The sequence below is a fragment of the Clupea harengus genome, chromosome 15, assembly GCF_900700415.2.
Source record: "Clupea harengus chromosome 15, Ch_v2.0.2, whole genome shotgun sequence".
Taxonomy (NCBI): domain Eukaryota; kingdom Metazoa; phylum Chordata; class Actinopteri; order Clupeiformes; family Clupeidae; genus Clupea; species Clupea harengus.
In genome coordinates, this window is record NC_045166.1 from 12,275,054 (window position 1) to 12,296,127 (window position 21,074).

The 21,074-nt window shown below is 45.9% G+C and overlaps 1 protein-coding gene across 1 annotated transcript in view; it reads left to right on the forward strand.

Annotated features, from left to right (window-relative positions):
- The window catches only part of xkr6b (XK, Kell blood group complex subunit-related family, member 6b), a 51,194-nt gene extending 34,386 nt beyond the window's left edge, over positions 1 to 16,808 (forward strand). The window contains exons 2-3 of the mRNA XM_012824719.3: positions 13,651 to 13,847; positions 15,751 to 16,808. Coding sequence (XP_012680173.1) covers positions 13,651 to 13,847; positions 15,751 to 16,727 — 1,174 coding nt within the window. The 3' untranslated portion in view covers positions 16,728 to 16,808. The remainder of the gene's footprint in view (positions 1 to 13,650; positions 13,848 to 15,750) is intronic.
- The last annotated feature ends 4,266 nt before the right edge of the window (positions 16,809 to 21,074 follow it).

Genomic DNA, 21,074 nt, shown 5'->3' on the forward strand with positions numbered 1-21,074 from the left:
GGCCCAGCATGCACTGGGTCCAAAGCCAGCGGCTCAAAGAGTACCCGCCATTCTACACAATTAGGCCCCGTCCCGTATCCCCAAGGCTGGCATGGGTTGTGTGTGTGTGTCTGTGTCTTTGTATGTATGTGTATGTGTATGTGTGAGTGTGTGTGTGTGTGTCTTTGTATGTGTCTGTGTGTGTCTTTGTACTGTGTGTGTGTGTCTGTGTGTGTGTGTGTGTGTGTCTGTGTGTCTGTGTGTGTGTGTGTGTGTGTGTGCGCGCGCGCGCCTTTCCATCGCATCTGTGTGCCTCCAGCGGGTGAGGGGATTGTTTCTGTAAGTATAAAGCGGAGCGGAGAGATGTAGTAATAAGGACGTGGTGCTCCCCACCAGATGGCACAGTTCTGGCAGAGTCAGCTCTTATTTTGGGTGACACAGTTTTGTGCTGGGAGACGCTGTGAAATGTCCTCGGTCAACTCAAAGCCTCAGTACAAACATCAGGCGGGGCATGCTGGGAAGGATGGGGGCTGGGAAGGCAGTAGTGCCTCTGCATAACGTCAGGAAAATCATCTTATTATTGGAGGTAAATGAATAGCATTGGGTTGAAAGTGGAAACCTGACTCTTCCTGACTCTCTGTCTCTCTCTCTCACACACACACACGCGCACACTCTCTCACACACACACACACACACACACACACACACACACACACGTTGTGTACAGACAGAGACACACTATACAAACTCACCAAGCACACGTTCAAACACACATGCACATATACAGACACACACACATGGACGTACGCACACACATGCACGCTCTGCAGAGCTTTAAGCCTGTTATGTGGGCGGCAGTGGTACAGTACGTGGGCGGCAGTGGTACAGTAGGTAGAGAAGTCGTTTAGTAATCAGCAGGTTGCTAGTTCGATTCCCTGTCGAAGCGTCCTTGAGCAAGACACTGAACCCCTAATTGCTCCTGATGTGCACTGTGCCATCAGTGTAAATGTAAAATGTGTATACAGCCTTGTAAGTCGCTTTGGATAAAAGCGTCTGATAAATGACTAAATGTAAATGTAAATGTGATGTGGCTAAAGACCCACAGGACCATTTTCACCTTTGTGATCTAAACTAGGGCAGCTTGAAAGCTGGTGGACATGAGGCAGCAGCTCCAAACCTCTTCCCTGTTCTGCCCCCCCCCCCCCCCCCAGAGAAGGCAAAGGGGGGCTACTCATCAGGGTTGGGTCCTGCGTTTCAGGAGGAGCTCATTGTCACGTGACAGAACATGCGCACACACACACACACATACACACACACACACGCTCGCACACATGCAAGCACATGTACACACACTGTACACAACACAAACACACGAGCACTGACACACGAGCACAGACACACGTAAACACAGAGACAGACACAGTCATGATGACACACACAGACACATCTGCGCACACACACACTCCCAACCCCACCCGCTCCTGCAGCTGATATGAGCAGTCTGTTGCTAATAGTGACAAACGACTGTGGCGGTGTGGAGGAAGATGGGGCGTAAACGACTCACAGTGCTGTACAGCTGTGTGTGCGTGTGTGTATGTGTGTGTGTGTGTCTGTGTGTGTGTGTGTGTGTGTGTATGTGAGTACGTCTGTATGTGTATGTATGTGAGTGAGTGAGTGTGATTGTTGCCGTTTTTGCACAAGCAAGTGTGTGTGCTCAAATTGAATGTGTGTGCTTGCGGATGTGTGTGTGAATGGAGTGTGCGAGCGTTTGTATGTATGTGTGTGTGTGCGCGTGTGTGTGCGCGTGTGTGTGCGCGTGTGTGTGTGCGTGTGTGTGTGCGTGTGTGCGCGCGTGTGTGTGTGTGTGTGCGTGTGTGTGTGTTTGTGTGTGTGTGTGTGTGTGTGTGAGCAAGTAAGAGTGATCCATGCGTGCAGGCACTCGGGTGCGGGGGCTATATCTCAGTCACAGAATCCAACTCATTTGCGTTCAAATTGAATTTGTGAGTTGTTGATTCACTGTTGAGTCAAAATAAGCTGATTGAATCTTAGGTGCGTTTGACTCACGGTCCTCCACAGTAACTGGACACACACACACACACACACACACACACACACACACACACACACACCAGGCCCTGCTCATCACTCACTGTAAGCAATGTGGATAAATTAGCTGAGCTGGAGATGTACACTCAAGAGGCCAGTGATGTGTGGGAGTCATTATTACTATGCCACTAATGTTTTGTCATAGCGAGCTGCTCACAGCTCAGCCATGCTTTGTTGTCTCCCTTACTCTCACGTTATGACTTCTTTTTTTATGTGCCTTTTGTTTTTTATTCTTATTTTTCTAATCCCTTATTAAATGTATTTAAGCCCTTAGAAATGGAAATGGAATGGAAAAAATAATGCATGGATTGAATAGTTGGATGGAAAGAGGCATGTATAGGGGGATGTGTGGATGGATAGATAGATAGATGGATGGATGGATTAATGGATGGATGGATGGATGGATGGATGGATGGATGGATGAATGGATGGATAGCTAGATGGATAGATGGATGGATGGATCACATCACAATTTTGGTGCAGCTGCCTGCTGTGTATTCACAGGTCTTATGCTTCATCTCAGAATTTCCACTTCTACTTTTTCTTATGATTCTGTCTGTTTCATTATATTTTAATGCCACAATGAACGAATGAATGCATGAATGGAGGAATGGATGAATGGAGTGAGATGTTGCTGATCCTGCAGGTCACTTAGACCAACCAGCTTTCTCCCTTTTATCTCTCTCTCTCTCTCTGTGGTTGTGTGTGTGTGTGTGTGTGTGTGTGTGTGTGTGTGTGTGTGTGTGTGTGTGTGGTTGTGTGTGTGTGGTTGTGTGTGTGTGTGCGTACACGTGTTTTCCATCAGACCATTTCAGCTCTCAGGTGGTAGCTGCAGGGCCCGGTGACGCACACACATCTAAGCTGTCACGCGTCAGGGCTAACCTTAGGGCGTGTCAGGGGTAACTCTAGGGCGTGTCAGGGGTAACTTTAGGGCGCATCAGGGGTAACTTTAGGGCGTGTCAGGGGTAACTTTAGGGCGTGTCAGGGGTAACTTTAGGGCGCATCAGGGGTAACTTTAGGGCGTGTCAGGGGTAACTTTAGGGCGTGTCAGGGGTAACCTTAGGGCTTACAATATGTGACGCAGTTTTGAAGACTCCCTCAATACCTCATACTTAGTTCAGCTGGTTATCAATATTAGATTTGAGCTTTTTATGAACTTAAAATGTATTATATGCTCATAAGTAACTTTGCTAATAACTGGTAGAGTAGCGGGTAGAGCAGTTGTCATGGTTATGTTACCTAAGGAACACACACTGATGAAAATGAATACCTGAACTGTACTGTTGCTGTCACTTTGGATAAACGTATCTGCTTAATGAATACATTAGTGATTTTTAATGTATAGAATATTGAAGTAATGTACAACCCAGAGGTATAGCATCGATGTAGCAACAACCAGTGTAATTTACTGGAGCTAAATTTAGGAAGGAAAACTCAGATAGACGTGCTGTTGAACTGAGTGGCTAACATTCAGCGTCAGCCTGCAGATTAAAACCACAGTCTCTAACATGAGATTTCACACCAGAGCATCCGTGAAGAACATCCCCTTCACATGGGGCCGGTGGTATATTTAGAGTGACGACGGCACATTTGCAAATACACACACAACACACACACTCACACGCTCTCACAAATTAGCCACGCCACTGTATAGTCTATACATTTGTAGTACACACAGGCGACGCAGATCATGCAGGGCAGTGTTTGGAGATGGGACGAGGCATAGTTACAAGTACATAGGCACAGAAGAACTCTTCACCTAAGTGAATGTTAACCTAGATTTTTCACAATTCAAAATGTCTATTGCAGTTCTGTTATGTTACAGTGGATTCTGAAAATACACTGGACAGGGGGAAGGAAAAGGCACAGACACAAGTACATTGGCAGTAGGGCTCTTAAATCAATTTTAGCTGCCATTTTCTTTGTTCTTGATGTGAATAGCAGGTGGTATTTATTTTTGAAAGCTCTAATGGTTGAAAAGGTCATGAGTGGCATTCAGTTGTGCACAGTTACTTGCACCCATTCAGCAAGGCCCTTTGACTGAATATTAGTCCAAAATATTTTATTTTTTTGCAGTTTACAATGTTGGGTCAAGTTACTATTGATTTTTGAGATCGAATGTGTGGCATTTACAAGCGGTGGGGGAACGGGTGATGACTGGAGCTCAGGTGTGCTCACAGCTTTTGAGTAAGACGTGCTAGACGTGCTAGCTGCATGCTGTGTGTCATCGCTGGACATCAGACGTGGTGTGTGCACCTTCAACGAAAACAATGGTGTCAACTTTTTGCAGGTTGTACCCGGTCTTGTCTGATGAAAGGGTTGTGAAATGTGAAACGATCTTAATGGTGGCGCTTCAAGGCTACGTCAGCTATACATCCCCTGTGTAAGATATGCATGTTGTAACCATGACAACAGTGCAGGTAACAGAGTCTTGGGCGGTGTACAGGTGTTTAGTGAAATGGCCTTGCGAGGAGTTTCACTTCTTCCCTTTTTAAGGGTGTGCCATGAAAACCTGTGCTGTCTGGTGGCACTGTTTCTTTTGATGTCGCAATGACTTCTACATGCTGAAGTTCAAAATGAAGCTACACTACTGTGTTTTGCCAACTTGTAGGAGGGATATTTCAGACCTGGCCAGAGCAGACATCTTAAAAATGAAGTGATCTTAGAAATAACCAGACATACACCAATCACAATATATGTTCACATACATAAATACATGTTCACACACACACACACACACACACACACACACACACACACACACACACACACACACACACACACAACCACTTACCGCTAATCTAAACCCAGGAGAAAACATTCAGACTCATCACGGGCTGTTTCTACTCTCCCTTAGAGCAAAAGCAGTTCATGCCTGTGTGTCCAACAGCATATAATCAGATAGGGACGACTCTGAAACCCATGTGAACTTCAGGCGCTCCACCTGACTCTCTTCAGCATAATCATGTGGTCATCTATTGCTCTGTCCAGAAATTGACGGTTGAGAGTTCTGGCTGCCATGCCAACATGCCTGGATCTTTGGCGTTGCAGTCATGGTGCAGGTGTGCTGCCCAGAGACCCAGGTTGGAGGCTGGGTGGTGTGGCCACTCTCTCCCTTTGCTACGTATGGTGTCAGACGTGGGGTGGCTGTGATTGCTGTGAGGCCGTCGGAGGTCCTTCACTGAGGCGTCACCAAATCTCTGTCTGTCTCTCCCCCGCTGTCGTCAGGGTTTTTGGCAGGGCCACTCTGACGCCCCAAAGCCTCCCTGTTGGCCCAGCGAGACTCGTCTGTGCCCCTGTCCCATCATCACTATCACAGTGATGTAATACGAGGCATTTGCTGCCTCACTCCAGAACTAAATGGGCTGACAAGGACTGAGGAAGAGGAGGAGGCAGAGGAATAAGAGGAGGAGGAGGAAGAGGAGGCAGAGGCGGGGAGGGCCTGTAGCCGAAAAGGAGGCGACTCTAAATCTGAGTCATGCCTGTCATGGTTGCATAAAAGCCTGAAATTAAATTCAAAGCCATTTTAGTGTGTTTCTCACTCATGGCGGAGGCCGGCAGGCCACAGCTATAAATACCTCAGGCGCGGTACGCTGACACTCTCTGCATAACAAGCAAAAATCTCGATCAAGCACAGAGAGGTGGGGGGGGTGAGAAGAGGGAGAACTAGAGAGAGAGAGATATTAGGAATGGAAAGAAGAGTAGGAGGAGGTAGATTTGGACCGGGCTGACAGACTGACAGACAAACGGACAGACGGACAGACAGACAGTGAGAGAACAGGTAACCAGAGGGCTTGCTTCAGTTAGCAATGGCAAATACAATGAATCAATCGTGTCATAACAGAGAGAGAAAGGGATAGAAAGAGAGAGAGAGTGACCAAAGAGACATAGAGGGAGAATGAGAGAAAAGAGGGAATAAAGGAAGAGAGAGCACGACAGGTAGAGAGAGACTGGTAACAACAGAGAAAGAGATAGAGATTGATGTCGAGAGAGAGAGAGAGAGCCTCTGACACAGCCACCCCACAGACAAGGGGAGACACACGGACAGAATGAGGTAGAGGTAAAGAGAGAGAGAGAGAGAGAGAGAGAGAGAGAAGGAGGGAGAGAGGTACATGAGGACAGACTAAGACAGAGTTAAAGAGAAAGGAGAGAGGGGGTATGGAGAGAGAGGGAATGGTCTGGAGAGCTTGGAGCATCCCCAGCAGGTGGCAAGGGGCTCATTGGCAGTCACAGCAGTGTGCAGTCCGCAGAGAGAGGGAGAGGGAGAGAGAGAGAGAGAGAGAGAGAGAGAGAGAGAGAGAGAGAGAGAGAGAGAGAGAGAGAGAGAGAGAGAGAGAGAGAGAGAGAGAGAGAGAGAGAGAGAGAGAGAGAGAGAAAGAAAGAAAGAAAGAAAGAAAGAAAGAAAGAAAGAGAGAGAAAAAGGTCCCCCTTACCTCCTCTGGTATGACTCATGGAGTGACTCATCTAAGACTGAGCTGTCAGACTAGCCACACACACACACACACCACCTACCAATACCATCTGAAAAAGAGCATTGAATACATTTTTCAAAATGGGCTACCCCATCAACCGTGACTTATTAAGACTACTGCACTAAGACCACTGATTAGTGTGGCCATTGTATCGTGACATAAATAGGCACCAGTAATGAGCTTGGGCTTCTCTGTAGGTCCTGGCCACTGGGATGCAGTCTGTGAACAGTGGTGGGGGGAGTAGAGCGGGTGTCTTGGAAAAGTCATACTTGACAAGTTCCTGTCCGCCACCACCAGTGCCAAGGACACACTCAATTATTACTGGTTTTCTACAGCGAAACAGCTGTCAGCTGAGTCTAGTTATAATGTGAGCGTGAGTCTGTGTGTATGTGACTGTGTGTGTCTAAGTCTCTCTCACTCAATCTCTCAATCTGTTTGTGTGTGTTTGTCTCCGGCCCATCTGTCTGTGTGTCTGTGTGTGTGTAAGTGTATGTGTTTTTGACCGATTTGTAGAGCATGTGAACTATGTTTTCGATTTTTTATGAGATTCTATGTCCAATTCTGTGTTTGTGTCTGTGCTCCTCCATCTCCCTACATCAACCTCTCTTTGTCTGTCTTTCAACAATGTCAGCAACAGCAAATAACACATACAGCCAAACACTCCAATCACTGCATTTTTTCAAAAAGGCTATCCAATCAGGTCACGCTGGATCGAGATTCAGCCGCTATTTGACACCTCCAGCAGGGGATAGTCTGTAAGTACAGATGCCACAGCCGGACAGGCGGGCGGGCGGGCAGGCGGGCAGGCGGGCAGAACCTGACCTGGCACGGTTAGGCCAAGTGCAGCATGGCTAACGAGGCATGAGTGAGTGCTATGATCTGGCCACTAATAATTCATGGGGAGCCGTGTTGCGGGCCATAGAGTTAAAGGGAAAACAGAGAGGGGGAGGCTGTGTTCTATATGTGAGCGAGAGAGAGAGAGAAGGAAAGAGATAAGGAGAGAGGGGGTATGAGAGAGGGACAGAGAGAGAAGAAGGGAAAGAGACAGACAGAGAAGAGAAAGGGACAGAGAGAGAGAGACAGAGAGAAAGCAAGGAGAAAAAGAGTCAAAGGGAGAGTGGCAAAGAGGGGAGAGAGGCACTGACTGCACTCGGCTCACGCCACCCAAACACACACTGGAGTAGCACTGACTTCATCTAAGGCCAGTGAACATGAATGTGACGTTAATATATTGTTGCTATCAGCACTGCATCAGTTAATATAGGCATCTGTTTCAGCAATTTGATGAGTGGATTTTTCATGCCCATCCCGATTTGTGAACATGCCACATGACACACTGACATCAGCCTTTCTGCATGTTTGCATTTGTGTGTGCTCATGGATGAGTGAGCATGATCCGCCTTCCAGTCAGTGAGACGGTGTTGGCTTTTCTCTGTGGCTCAGTCTTACGACACTTACTCTGGAACGCGTTGAAGGTTGCCAACAGAGCAAAAATGAAAAAAAGATATATAAAAATTGTAAAAAAATAAAAGATTCCCCACTTCCCTCCAGAATCCCATCCCAGCTGAAGTCTGTTAGCGCCCCTTGACATTTTCCACGCTAACAGAAAATGCCACTGAATGCCACGCGTTACCTCTGGTTACGACGCGGCCCTGGAAATCACACAAAGGCCAGGGTTATTGATCCAAAGACTTCCCCCCAATACCCTCTCTCCAATCCCCCCTTAATCCAACCAACTCATGTCTGGGTAGCCTACCCCAGTACGAGCAAGACAGCTCATCATCAGCCAGTCCTGCTTGTAGGCATATGAATAATGAGCGATAAGCATGGAAGAGTCTCGCTTCGCTCTGGCAAGTAGCCTCATCCATCTTATCTGAAAGAACAGCCTTTAGCAGCCAGATGACTGTTTGGGTTGGGGGATGTCAAAAGGAAAACAGATCCTTGATAACAGCTGACATTGGAATGGATCCGGTCCAAATGTGGCCCTGATCTAGCACTGATCCAACCCTGATTTAGCCCTGATCTGCCCTTATTTGGCCCTAATTTGGCCCTAATTTGGTGCAGATCCAACTCTGAGTTGGCACTGGTCTAGCCCTGATCTAGCCCTGATCTAGCACTGATCTAGCCCTGATCTGCCCTTATTTGGCCCTGATTTGGTCCGATTTGGCCCTGATCTGGCCTGATTTGACCCCTGTTTGGCCTGATTTGGCACAGATTGTCCAGAACAGCCCAAAGTCGCTGTTTGGAGTGTGACCTTAGAATTGAGCTGACACCACAGAGACAGAGGGACAGAGAGAAAAGACAGAGTTTGAGACAGAGAGACAGAGAGAAAAGACAGAGTTTGAGACAGACCTCTCCTGACTCCGATTCTGTTCCACACTCTGGATAGAGGGGTAAAAATCACTTCTCATCTCTTCAAGAGCCCACGTTTCCTCCAGTGGAGCAACCTCAGGGGTGTCTCTCATAGTTAACTTATTGAGCGACTGAATGCCAGACAGAGAAGAGGAAAAGTGAGGTGGCTTCTCGCTCTCGCTCTCGCTCTCTCTCTCTCTCTCTCTCTCTCTCTCTCTCTCTCTCTTTCTTTCTTTCTTTCTTTCTTTCTTTCTTTCTTTCTTTCTTTCTTTCTTTCTCTCTCTCTCTCTTTGAGAAAACTGAAGCCAGGAAGAACAGAGGGCAGATTATCTGGCCAATAGGAAGACAGGACCACGCTACTGCGGCAACTAATTGCTGTCATTTGGTGATTTAATGAGTAAATTAAATTAAATTAACTTAGCGTTTGCACTTCCAAAAATTGAACACTTGACTTGGCTGGAATTTTGTTGAAATTATCCACAGTTCCTTCAGTCAAGGACCATTCATCTGACGAGAGATGAACGTTGAGTCATAACATGGGCAAAAAAAAGAGTAATGATGATCATTTATCAGATGAGGCTGTTGAAAATGTGACAGAGGTCGTTGTAGGGCGGGAGGGAATTTTGCCTGAGGCTGGTACTGAGGCGTTTTTGATCTTTTGCGCAATTATAGTCTCTGACTGACTTCCCCTCACAAAACTACTTCAGCCTAAAGTCCTGAGAGGAGATGTGTGGGGACTTTGTTGATGGAGGATTTTTGTTTACTCCATCCTCAAAACACACATTCCACCATTGAAAGACAAAAGATGTTCCCAGGAGCCCAGTGTTTGAGGCTCGGCTGCCTATGAGAATGAGAGACGGTGGGCCTTTTCTACACACACTGCAGACTGGAAGGCCCTTTTAGTGTGCAGAAGATGTTAGTGTTGTTTGCCACCAAATGTTCCAGTCACTCTGGTAATTACTGGCTCCAGTTGCAGTCATTATGCACTGTGACAAATGCAAAGATGATTATAGCTCTAATTAGACACATCAAAATTTGGAATGAGGCTTCAGTTCATCGAATATGCATTTCAGTGGAGTTTACAGGAGGCATGCACATCAAAAATTCTGTAGGTCAAAAAAGTCCTAGATGTTTTATGATTTGTATAAAATACCCCTCTCTAATCACTGAGTTGAGTAAGCACACACTCATTTGCATGTATCCTTTCATGCATTGCCTGTGTGGGTTTATGACGATAGCTGTACAGCGTTACACCTGAATGAGAACCGCACACACAAGAAAAGACATAGCTGACTGTAGCCAGTTTCCTCACAGTTCTTCTTAAACAAAGTATATAAAATTAATTTTAAAAGAAAGAGAGACATTTTTCGAAATCTTTAGAAATTAGATATTGTTGTTTAACTATAGTAAACCTGTCCAAATGAAAAGTCAGATGAAGCTCTTTTAATATTTTTTAGCTCTTCTGTACAACTTCATACGTTCACAAGTTAAGTACAATTACAGCAATTAGGAGAGCCGAGAGCTATGAAAAAACTTTCAGCTTAACTCCACATGCACTTTCAGGGTCCTTTCTTCAATCCCCAAATCTCAGCTGACTGCATGGTCGTTGTTTTGTTTGTTAGCTACTAGTTGTTTGTGGCCCTGCCATCTGGTCAGACTCCGAGTGGCTCATTCACACGGCCAGGACTCCGCTCCGGCTTGACGCACTATCACAGGCTATAACAGAGTCGGTACACTCCACAGGCCTCCTCCATGTAGAGCTATTCTGGCCCTACTGTCACTATTCAGGGTCCACTTCGGGTGAACCAACGCCAGAAAAACTCATGGACTTGTGTACACACACACACACATACACACACACACACACACACACACACACACACACACACACACACACACACACACACACACAAACGTGCGCGGTGGAGTTGCTCCCCATCGCTGGGACACAAAAAGCACACAGCCGGACAACAAGCGAACAACCAATCAATGATCAGGGTCACACAGGGAAAGAAAGCGGATAGGTGGCATGGAACGGGTTAACGTGGACGTGAGGTGGTTTAGGGAGGGAGGGAGGAAGCTAGGGAGATCAATGCTGTCAAGCGCAGACATGGACAGACGCCAGGGAGGGAGGTTCCGTGCAAGACTTTGATGTTTTTTTAATGCGCTTGTATGTGCAGACGGAGAACGCATGCTTTTTTTCTTAGTGCCACTGAGCAAGAGGGACAGAAGAAACGGAGGAGAGAGCCGGGGAGAGAGGGGAGAAGAACTTTCTCCTCGTGCTTGTTCTATGCAAAGACATGACTCATCAGAATTTCCTGGTCTATTGCGGATATTTGGCAAACCTTTTCCTCATACAATAAGCCTACTTGTCAACCAAACCTAACTTAATGACCCATCGGCTATCATCTACACTAACCGTCAACCTAAAACAACCCCTAACCCCAAGTTGAAGCACATTTGTATTCCCTGTATGCAACAAAATGTGAACAGATGGTTTATTGGCGGTTTACAGAGGGCCATACAGACTACATGGTACCAAATGATGTAATGGCATTAGTTACCTCTACTTTTAATGCCTCCCTTGCACTCAATAGAAACTCACAGCACACTTTTGCCTGAGAGAAAGAGGCTAAATTCATGGTTCACCAAGACAGCATTCCTTTGAGTCCACTCAATAGCCACCAACTCAAGAATCAAATGGAACAATCACCATGATTTACGAGACTGAGATTTTTTTGTCTATAAGAGTGCATTGAGAGGGAGGGAGAGAGGAAGGTTGTCCACAGACGGCTTTGGGTTGAATGCGAAAATGTCTGTTTGTCTAACGCGACTCCTCCACAAAAGATCACCTCAGACGATCAATATGAGACAGACCTCACAGACACAGAACTCAGCATCTCCACAAGGTTATCCCGACAGACGCCTGTCTCTCTCTCTCTCTTGTGTGCTGTCTCTCCCTCTCTCTCTCTCCTCTCTCACACGCTATCTCTCCTCTCTTTCCCCATTTCTTGCTCCCCCTCTCTTTCTTTCTCTCATTCTCTTTTACTTTCTCTCTCTCTTTCTGTATCTCTTGCTCTCACTCTCTTTTACTCTCTCTTTTCTCTCTCTCTCTCTCTCTCTCTCTCTCTCTCTCTTTTTCTTTCTCTTGCTCTCATTCAGCTGTCATGAGTGCCCACTCCATCTAGTCCTAGGTGCTAAAGTGTGCTGAACACCCCCACACAACATGGTGCAGATCTTAACACGCACAGAATGTACATATAAACAAGAACCTGCATCAGACACATGTGCGCTCGTACTCACTCCTACTCCTGCGCTTGCTTCTGTGCTTGACAGGAGGACCTGGAGTGCCGTAGGTTGCCTTGGTACATTGTGTTCCCTTTTTCCTGTTAATATTACTATTGCCAATTATTAGGAATTTTTGTTGTCCACAGAAAGTATTAGGATTTCTGTAGTCACGAGAAGGCACTGAGTTTTTTGGAATTTCTGTATGGAATATAGAATTGGAATTTCTGTATGGAATATAAAATTGGAATTTCTATATGGAATTTCTATTGTGAGAGGAAAGTGGGTTACATCTGCCATTGTCACTGTCCAGTGATCACTGAATGAGACTTAAGATGTAGTTAAATCCAGGTTACATGACAATTATGCGGAATAACAGTGAGGTCAGACGTTTGTTTTTTGCCTCGGGCCGACCTTATGGTGCAGCATCTATGTAACCCAGGGAGCTGGAACTGATCCACCGTCATCTGTGAGGTTAGGGCAATCTCCTGTGTGGTGAGCAGCGATGACGGGACGCACCATTTCACCCGGAGGTTGTGCAGGTGCGCTACTCACATAACGGTGGCACTGAGGCGAAGGGTGAATGGGGGTGGGGGGATGGGGGGGCTTAGAGCTGGAGCCAGACATTTCTCTTTTTCTCCTTAAGGAATGGAATTTGACTGTTTACAATGAAGTGGTCCATGACATGAACTTAGGCATGGTTTGTACAGTGCTGATGTACACAGACTATGTACTGAAGGAATCAGTTTGAACAAAATGACTTGCTTTTTACAATGTCACAGTCAAAGTCCTAACACACAGTACATTACACCTATCCCCCATCACCACCATCATGGGTGCCTTTGTGGTGTCCTTCCTAAACTTATTCATATATTTTAATCCAACATCATAAATCAGTCACTTGACATGATGTTACACCAATATTCTAGTCGGCGAGTACTTGGCCCCACAAATTCACCTGACATGAACTTCAATCAAATCCATCTATTTGATGTTTACAATGTTGATGTTATGCATATCTCTGGTTCTGTGCTATCTAAACACATCCTACACATCCATGAACGTAAGATTTCAGGTTAAGAAAAATGACTTACAATGATCAACAAACATCACAGTAATAGTCATTAGACAGTAAATGATCCACCTATCCACCCTTACCACCTCTCAGCAGTTTTCAGCAGATGTACCAACATGAACATCTTCCTCGTAAATATCCATTTATTTTAATCCATTTATTTTATTCCATTGTTGTAAATCAGTCACTTGCCATGATTGCTCAGACCCAGCAATAATTTTGCCATCAAGTACTTGGCCCAACAAATTCTCCTGATGTAACATCAGTCATATCCATCTATTTGATGCTTGCAATGTCGACGTTATGCTTGTACTCTGGTCTGGTGCTATCTATCCACACACACATGATGATCTCTTTCATCTCCCACTCCCTCCCATTTAGGTACATCCGCACCATGTACTTGGGCATCCAGAGTCGACGGCAGAAGGAGAACCAGCGCCGCTTCTACTGGGCCATGTTGTACGAGTACGCCGACGTCAACATGCTCCGCCTTCTGGAGGCCTTCCTTGAGAGCGCCCCACAACTGGTGCTTCAGCTGTGCATTATGATCCAGAAAAACCGGGCCGAGAAGCTGCAGTGTAAGACGGAGTTCCCCATGGCACTGTACAGGGTCACCCAGTTTTATTCAATTAAATTAAATTGTATTTATTTTTATTGCGCCCATAACAACTGAAATGATCTCAAGGTGCTATACAGAGCCCAAGGCCTGAACCCTTAGAGCAAGCACTTAGGCGACAGTTTATTTTATAAACACTACAAGGCTCCTTGTAAAATTAGCATAGCCATGTTTGATATTACACATTCCTTTTATCTCCAGGGGCTTGGTTTTGTCTCCAGCTATAACTCCAAGCTGATTCCTGATTTCTACGGACGTGATATACAGTTTGTAGTTTGCTGTGAACACTGCATACGTTAGGTACTTCTCTTTGCAGCTACTTCAAGAAAGACAGCTGAAAGACAGTTTTACATTTTTCAGCAGTGTTGTAATGTGATCTGCAGCAGTATTATGTATGTGACCAAAGTGACTGCTTTTCATTTTTTTTGTCTGGGAATATGGCCCAGAACCCCAGCCAGGTTTTATGAATTACTTCCTCCAGGAAGAAATCCCATGACAAAGCCTTTAATCGTTAAGAGATGGGGTGTATCATGGCAGATCTATATTGTATACACGAGGGGTGGGGGGAAAAAGCTGACCTGTGTGTGAAATTGACAAAAAGAAATGTAAGAACTGCCCTCCAAGAGGCTTTTTTGAATTATCAAGAGTGTATATGTGAGGACAAGCTTTTTCTGCTGATCAGCAGATAATCTGAGGTGTAGGACCATTGCTCACGTTTGAGGTGACAGCACTGACTGCCACGCAGATGTCTCTCTGAACATGGAGAAGATCTCTGTGCAGATGAATAGTAGTCATGACTATTACAAAAAAACACACATAGAGCAACTGCCAGGTAAGTTTTAGAGAAACAACAAAACATTACCTCCAATGTGTGTCTCTGAAAATTTGAGCCTACCATAGTTGGTAGAATGTGTGTGCGTGTTGGAGGCTTTCAATGCAACTGAATTGGCTCGCTGTGCAATTGTGAAGTTTGTGGTTTTCCGCTAAGGCAAAATAATGAATTCCAATCCATGAGGTTTACATTTCAGCAATACACATTATGAACACAAGCAACAAAAATCTTTATCAGTGCAATGTCCTGTCAGAGTAAAATAATTTAGACACCATCAATTTGTTGTGTATTCATCTGATCTGGTTTGTCCCAGTGCTTATGCTCAGCGGAGGCCGTTTAGTCACTTTTCATTTAGCTAATAATGAGTAATTCAGTAAACGGCGTCAACATCCTCTTTTCCTTCTGTCTCTCCGCCACTCTCCTCCTCCTATCTTTCCTCTCTCTCCTCTTGGTACACCCCCCACCCCAACCCCACCGGTCTTGCAGTGGCAGTGCAAGAGTCTTGGGCTGGGTGGTGCGTGGGCTAAATTGGCTGAACTGTCCACACCTGAATAGGTGTGGAGAAAGGGCATGGAGCCTGTCTCACATTCTCACCACGCTTCAGCTCACAGGCTCTCGGTTGTGCTTAGATTCAGTTAGATTATCATTATTGAATCTGAGTTGTCTGCCTCCATTCAGGGGCCGGGGTCGTAACTCACTCAGGTCAAGAGGCTTTATTGCCATGACTGTCATATATACAATATGACCAAAGCAAGGGGTCTTAATCATAGTCAATACAAGAAGTCAGTATAACGCAGAAAAAAATCTGAAACAGAAGAAGGGTCACTTTGTTTGCCATAGGTTCAATGTACACAATGTACATGTACAATGTACAATGTACATGTACATATGTATGCATATATAGTGCAGTGAAAAATAATAAGAGAAATAAAACAATTAAAATAAGATAGATAAAAGATAGAATCTATAAAAGAAGGGAAAGATGCATTTATTGTCTTTTTTCCACTCTGATATCTATTCCATTCCCATACAGGTGTGTCCGTGGTGGCCTCCCTGCTGTCCCTCTCCTGGGTGCTGGCCTCCTACCACAAGCTCCTCCGGGACTCGCGTGACGACCAGAAGAGCATGAGCTACCGAGGGGCGCTGATGCACCTGCTGTGGCGCATCTTCACCATCTCGTCGCGGGCTCTGTCATTTGCGCTCTTCGCCTCCGTGTTCCACCTCTACTTCGGCATCTTCGTGGTGCTGCACTGGTGTGCCATGGCCTTCTGGGTGATCCACGGCGGCACCGACTTCTGCATGTCCAAGTGGGAGGAGGTGCTGTTCAACATGGTGGTGGGCGTGGTGTACGTCTTCTGCTGGTTCAACGTCAAGGAGGGAAGGACCCGATACCGCATGGTCGCTTACTACTCTCTGGTGCTGGCCGAGAACACCCTCCTGACGGCCCTCTGGTACGCCTACCGCGACCCGGCCACCACCGACGACTATGCGGTGTCTGCCCTCTGCGGCGTCTTCCTGTGCTTCGGCTCTGGCATGGCCATCATGGTCTTCTATTACGGGGTGCTGCATCCCGTGGGACCCGGGCTGCAGGTGCTGGCCAGCTCCTGCTGCGCCGAGCTTCTCTGGGGCCTCCCACTGCCCCCGGAGGCCGAGCCCATGGCGCCCACCCCGGGTCCCCGCGGCTCCCAGGCCACCCCGACCCGGGGGATGGCCTTCGCGGGGGACTATGACGAGTCTGAGGAGGCTGCCACGGACACCTGCCTGCCCGTGTTCCAGGTGCGCTCCACGGAGCCGACGGACACGGCGGGACAGCCTCTGCGCCCCGAGGGGCCCCTCATCAAGATTGACATGCCTCGGAAGCGCTACCCGGCCTGGGACGCGCACTTTGTGGACCGCCGCCTGCGGAGGACCATAAACGTCTTGCAGTTCATTAGCCCCAATGCTGTGGGGATCAGGTATAGGGATGGGCCCCTGCTCTACGAGCTCCTCCAGTATGAGTCCTCGCTCTGAAGGATTCACTTTCCCTCCCTCCCCCCCACCCTATCCCTACCCTCTATTTCTCCCTCCCTCTCTCCCTCTTTCTCTCTCTCTCTCTCTCTCTCTTTGTTTCCTGTTGACTTTCTCTGACCCCCTCACCTCTTTCCCTGTTTCTCTCTCCCTCTCTCCCTCTCTCTCCCTTTCTCTCTCTCTCTCTCTCTCTCATTCTCTCTCTCCTGTTGTCTTTCTCTGACCCCCTCACCTCTTTCCTAACTGGATCTACTTTATTCATTTGGTGCTTTCCCCTTTCTGTTTTGATTTGTTTTGTTTTGTTTTGTTTTCCCAACAGCTGAAAGAGTGTACATGATTTCTAGAGTTTGTTTAAAGACGGAACATTTATTATGTAAAAAATGTCAAAAAATATAAGGAATGAGTGGTCATTAACTCAGAATTCCTTAGCTTCGGCTGTTGTTGTGTGCGTGTGTGTGTGTGTGTGTGTGTGTGTGTGTCACACACCTGCATAGGGGAGTGTATAGATATGAGTTTTTGAGTTTACTGTATGTGTTGACTGTGTTTTTGATTCGAGTGGTCAAATCATTTGATGGTGTGTCTTTTTCATGTTTGTCTGGCGCAAAGCATGATGGGAATGATGGAGGAATGGAGTTCTCAGCATCCTCACGCCAATTTCCCGAATACCATTCTGTGCCTCATTTAATGTTGAGTGGACTTACAAATTACTTGCCATTGCATAAGGGAATAATATAACATAATCAAATGAGGATGATATGATGAGTAAGATAAATAATCAAGGATATTTGGTAGGATGATGTAGGTCATATATTTTTTTTAATTATTGAGAGCACATTTGTTTAGCAGAACATTAAAAGCACATTTTTCCCTGAGGCAATGTCCTCAGCCCTTATCAGGTCTTTGTTAGTTCAGGGGAACACGTTCTTGCTTATCACTGACCCCTAGTGGAATTATTTAGTTAAAACACAGAAAAAGCAAATGATTGGATCGGTTGTAAAGATAGGATTTTATTGTTGAAAGAGATGATTTGAAGATGAGGATTTAAGACAGACTTCTACAGCACAGTTGCAACTATAGCAAATTCCTATTTCAGCACGAAAATGGTCAATAAGCCATTTTTTCAGACCTCAACAATGGATGTTATGCAGCACCAGCTCTCAACAACAATGGAACTGCATTTATGGTGTAAATACCAGTCTATCCTAAATAATGATCATGTCATGATGTGTTGACAAGATGTGGTAGATACCGCAGATGTTGTGTGGAGAGAACAACAGTGCTTACCTCAGCACATGTTGCTAACACTTGTCTTTTTTAGCTGAGGCATTAGATCATGAACTGAGGTAATTAGCCAGAGTTTCTTCAGAGCAGCATTAATGTAGGTCTCCATTTGTTTTGATTTGCCCCCAGTTACCTAATTACTTGTGAGGGCTACATGATTGCAGTCTGTTGGTGCAGGCCACAGATTAAACTCATTACAGTAAGTATGCAGGCTATGCACTGTTGCAGAAAATGGAGGGGAGGTAGCACACAGGTTTGTAGTGGGATGCTGACTGCATCGTAGGCACACACAAGGAGAGCAGGCTCTGTGTCTGCACAACATGCTCAGAGAGTTGCAATCCAGTTAATCTGTTCTTCTGTTCTGAGGTAAAAAGAAGCACTTGTGGTAGGCTACTTATTCTCCTGCACAACGTTCACCGCAAAAGCACAGGTGTCGATTTACACAACAAAATGCACATTAGATGAGATTTTAAATGATGGGTTTTGGACTTTCATCATAAAGAGGACACAAATACGCACGCGCGTACGCACGCGCACACACACGCGCACACACACACACACACACACACACACACACACGCACAAGTTGCACAAATGTGGCAGTGTGGTGCTAAAACTGCCCTTTCGAGGTCCTCCATCATTCCCGACATAACAGAGAGTTACATAGGTTCATTTTCAAAAGGTCACACTGTTTTCCTCCATTCTTCTTTGTTTCCCACCCATGTCTTATTTATTTATTTATTTATTTATTATATCTATTCTACGATAGTTTATTTTTGATATTTGTGTATTTTGTTTATTATTGGTTTGTTTTGCAAGATGCATGGTGCGAACACTGTCAAACATATATGCACCTGTAAACTTGCCATTTGTTTTCCTGTCTGAAGTGATGACAAAACAATACAGGCTTTATCTTTGCCTGAATATACCTGAATTTGTACACAAGACCCATGGTCCAGTACTCCATTGCACTGCAGTCATTAAGAAGGCTCAGTGCCGTGCCATTCAGTTTGGAGCCTCTTCCTCTGTTTTGTATTTGTGGTGCATGTAGCCTCGGTGATGATTACATGCATAAGACCCTCTATCCCTTCACCAAAACACCCAAGCTTAGAGGTTACACAGCTACTGCTCTCTAGACAGCCTCTTGTTTACTTTTGACCTGTAATGTTCAGTTAGCCATTTTGTACAATCTGAACCCTAGAGGGACTTCATCGGAAGGTTTAAGCCAAAGCAACCAATTTAGAAATTGTACAACGATATAGTCCAGAGGTTAGCATATAGAGGCATTTCTGTCTGTTTTTTATGTTTATCGATGCAGACAACATGACTCAACACCAAGGTGCGCTGCGAAAGAGCATAGGCTATTAAAGACCCCACTGTGCCTGTGTGACTGGCTTCAGGCAGTTTTTTTAGTTTCGGGGAAGTGAGGGGTTCTTGCCAGGGGTGGAGAGGAAAGCGAGGACAGATGATAAAAAAAACAACATGGCTGTTTATCTCAATATCTGGTCTGTATGTATGTATGGGTGTATATATGTATGAACTCTCATGTATGAAGTTGTACTGTGTGTGTGTGTGTGTGTGTGTGTGTGTGTGTGTGTGTGTGTGTGTGTGTGTGTGTGTGTGTGTGTGTGTGTGTGTGTGTGTGTGCGCGCGCGCAGTCATGTCTAGTTTGACGTAGGGTATTCATCATCAGTGGAAGTGTTAGGTCTGTCCCCTGTTTGGTTCCAACCCTGGTTGCTGCTTCTGCCCCTCTGCCCCCCCTCGTGTGTGAGATCAGGTATACTCTGATGCAAAGATGATATTTTGAAGACATTTATCTCTCTATCTATGTACTACTACTCTAGGGTTTCAATGGGGTTCAAGCTGGGAAATCTGGAAATCCTCAGGTGACAATATACTATTTTCAAATGCCACATGTAAGCATTCCAATAACCAAATCTCAGACCTGATTGACCAACGTCATCAGTGTAGCCAGGTCTCCCTTTCCCTGGGGTTCCCTCTGGTTCTCCTCAGACTAATCTCCAGGTCGTGGATCTTAAAGGCATAGTCTAGCGATTCTAGAGGAAGGTTGTGAATTGTTTGAGCTCAACAGCCAATCAAACGACACCCCTCCCTTCTGGTCTCCCGTGTCGATTGGCTAAAATTGTTTATGGCTCTGTCCAAGCCACTATGTTTGTTTCCCATTTACAGTGCTAGGACTGTGCAAACACCAGAGTTTTTTTAGCGTTCACACTAAACGGACAGCTACAGGGTTGTGAGGAGCAATCCGCTGAATGACAAATAGCGTCTTGGATTAGAATCTTGAACTCTGCCATTAAGTTCTCTACCACGGGGAGACATGAGACCCATACGAATTTATACCTGACCAAGAGGTCAGTCAGTCTAAACCAGCAGTCAGAATCAGGGTGGTGCTATAATGGCTGTAATTCTTGGTATGTAGATATGTTTCAAAAGCCCCCCCCCCCATCATTCCCCTCTAGCACCTCTTGCATCACCACTGGATCTCCAGCTCTCCTGGGTATGTGGAACTCACTGTCTCACTGTTGTTTGCTGTCACACTGTCTAGCCTACCACTACCTGGGGTTAATTGCAGCTCGTTTTGGTTTTCGTCTTTCCAAGTTTCGAGAAGGCTAGGTGGGTCAGTTAGCTGTAAGGTAGCTCACCATGGTGCATTCACCCTCGAATGCATCCATGATAATTGAAGAGTGTGGGAGGTACAGAGAGAGAGAGTGAGACATCCAGCCAGGTGCAAATATACTGTGATTACTTACTTTCATACCCAATGTCCCCATTGGCATCAAACAGGATAGTAGCCACTCTCACTATGAATGGCCACAGTGTGGCACATTCAAGTGCTATGCTAAATGGTCTACCTGTGTACTGTAAAACACATCAGTCAGTACTGAGTCCAGACACTCAAACCCAAATACACATGGCCACGATGCAGAGACAAGTGGGTGACAAAATGATCTGCGTATGATCTGCGATCATATGCATTACTCTCCCTGTGGTGCCTTGTTTCTGTTGGGTGCTCCAGTTAGGCAATGGGAGCCAGTATAGCAAACAACA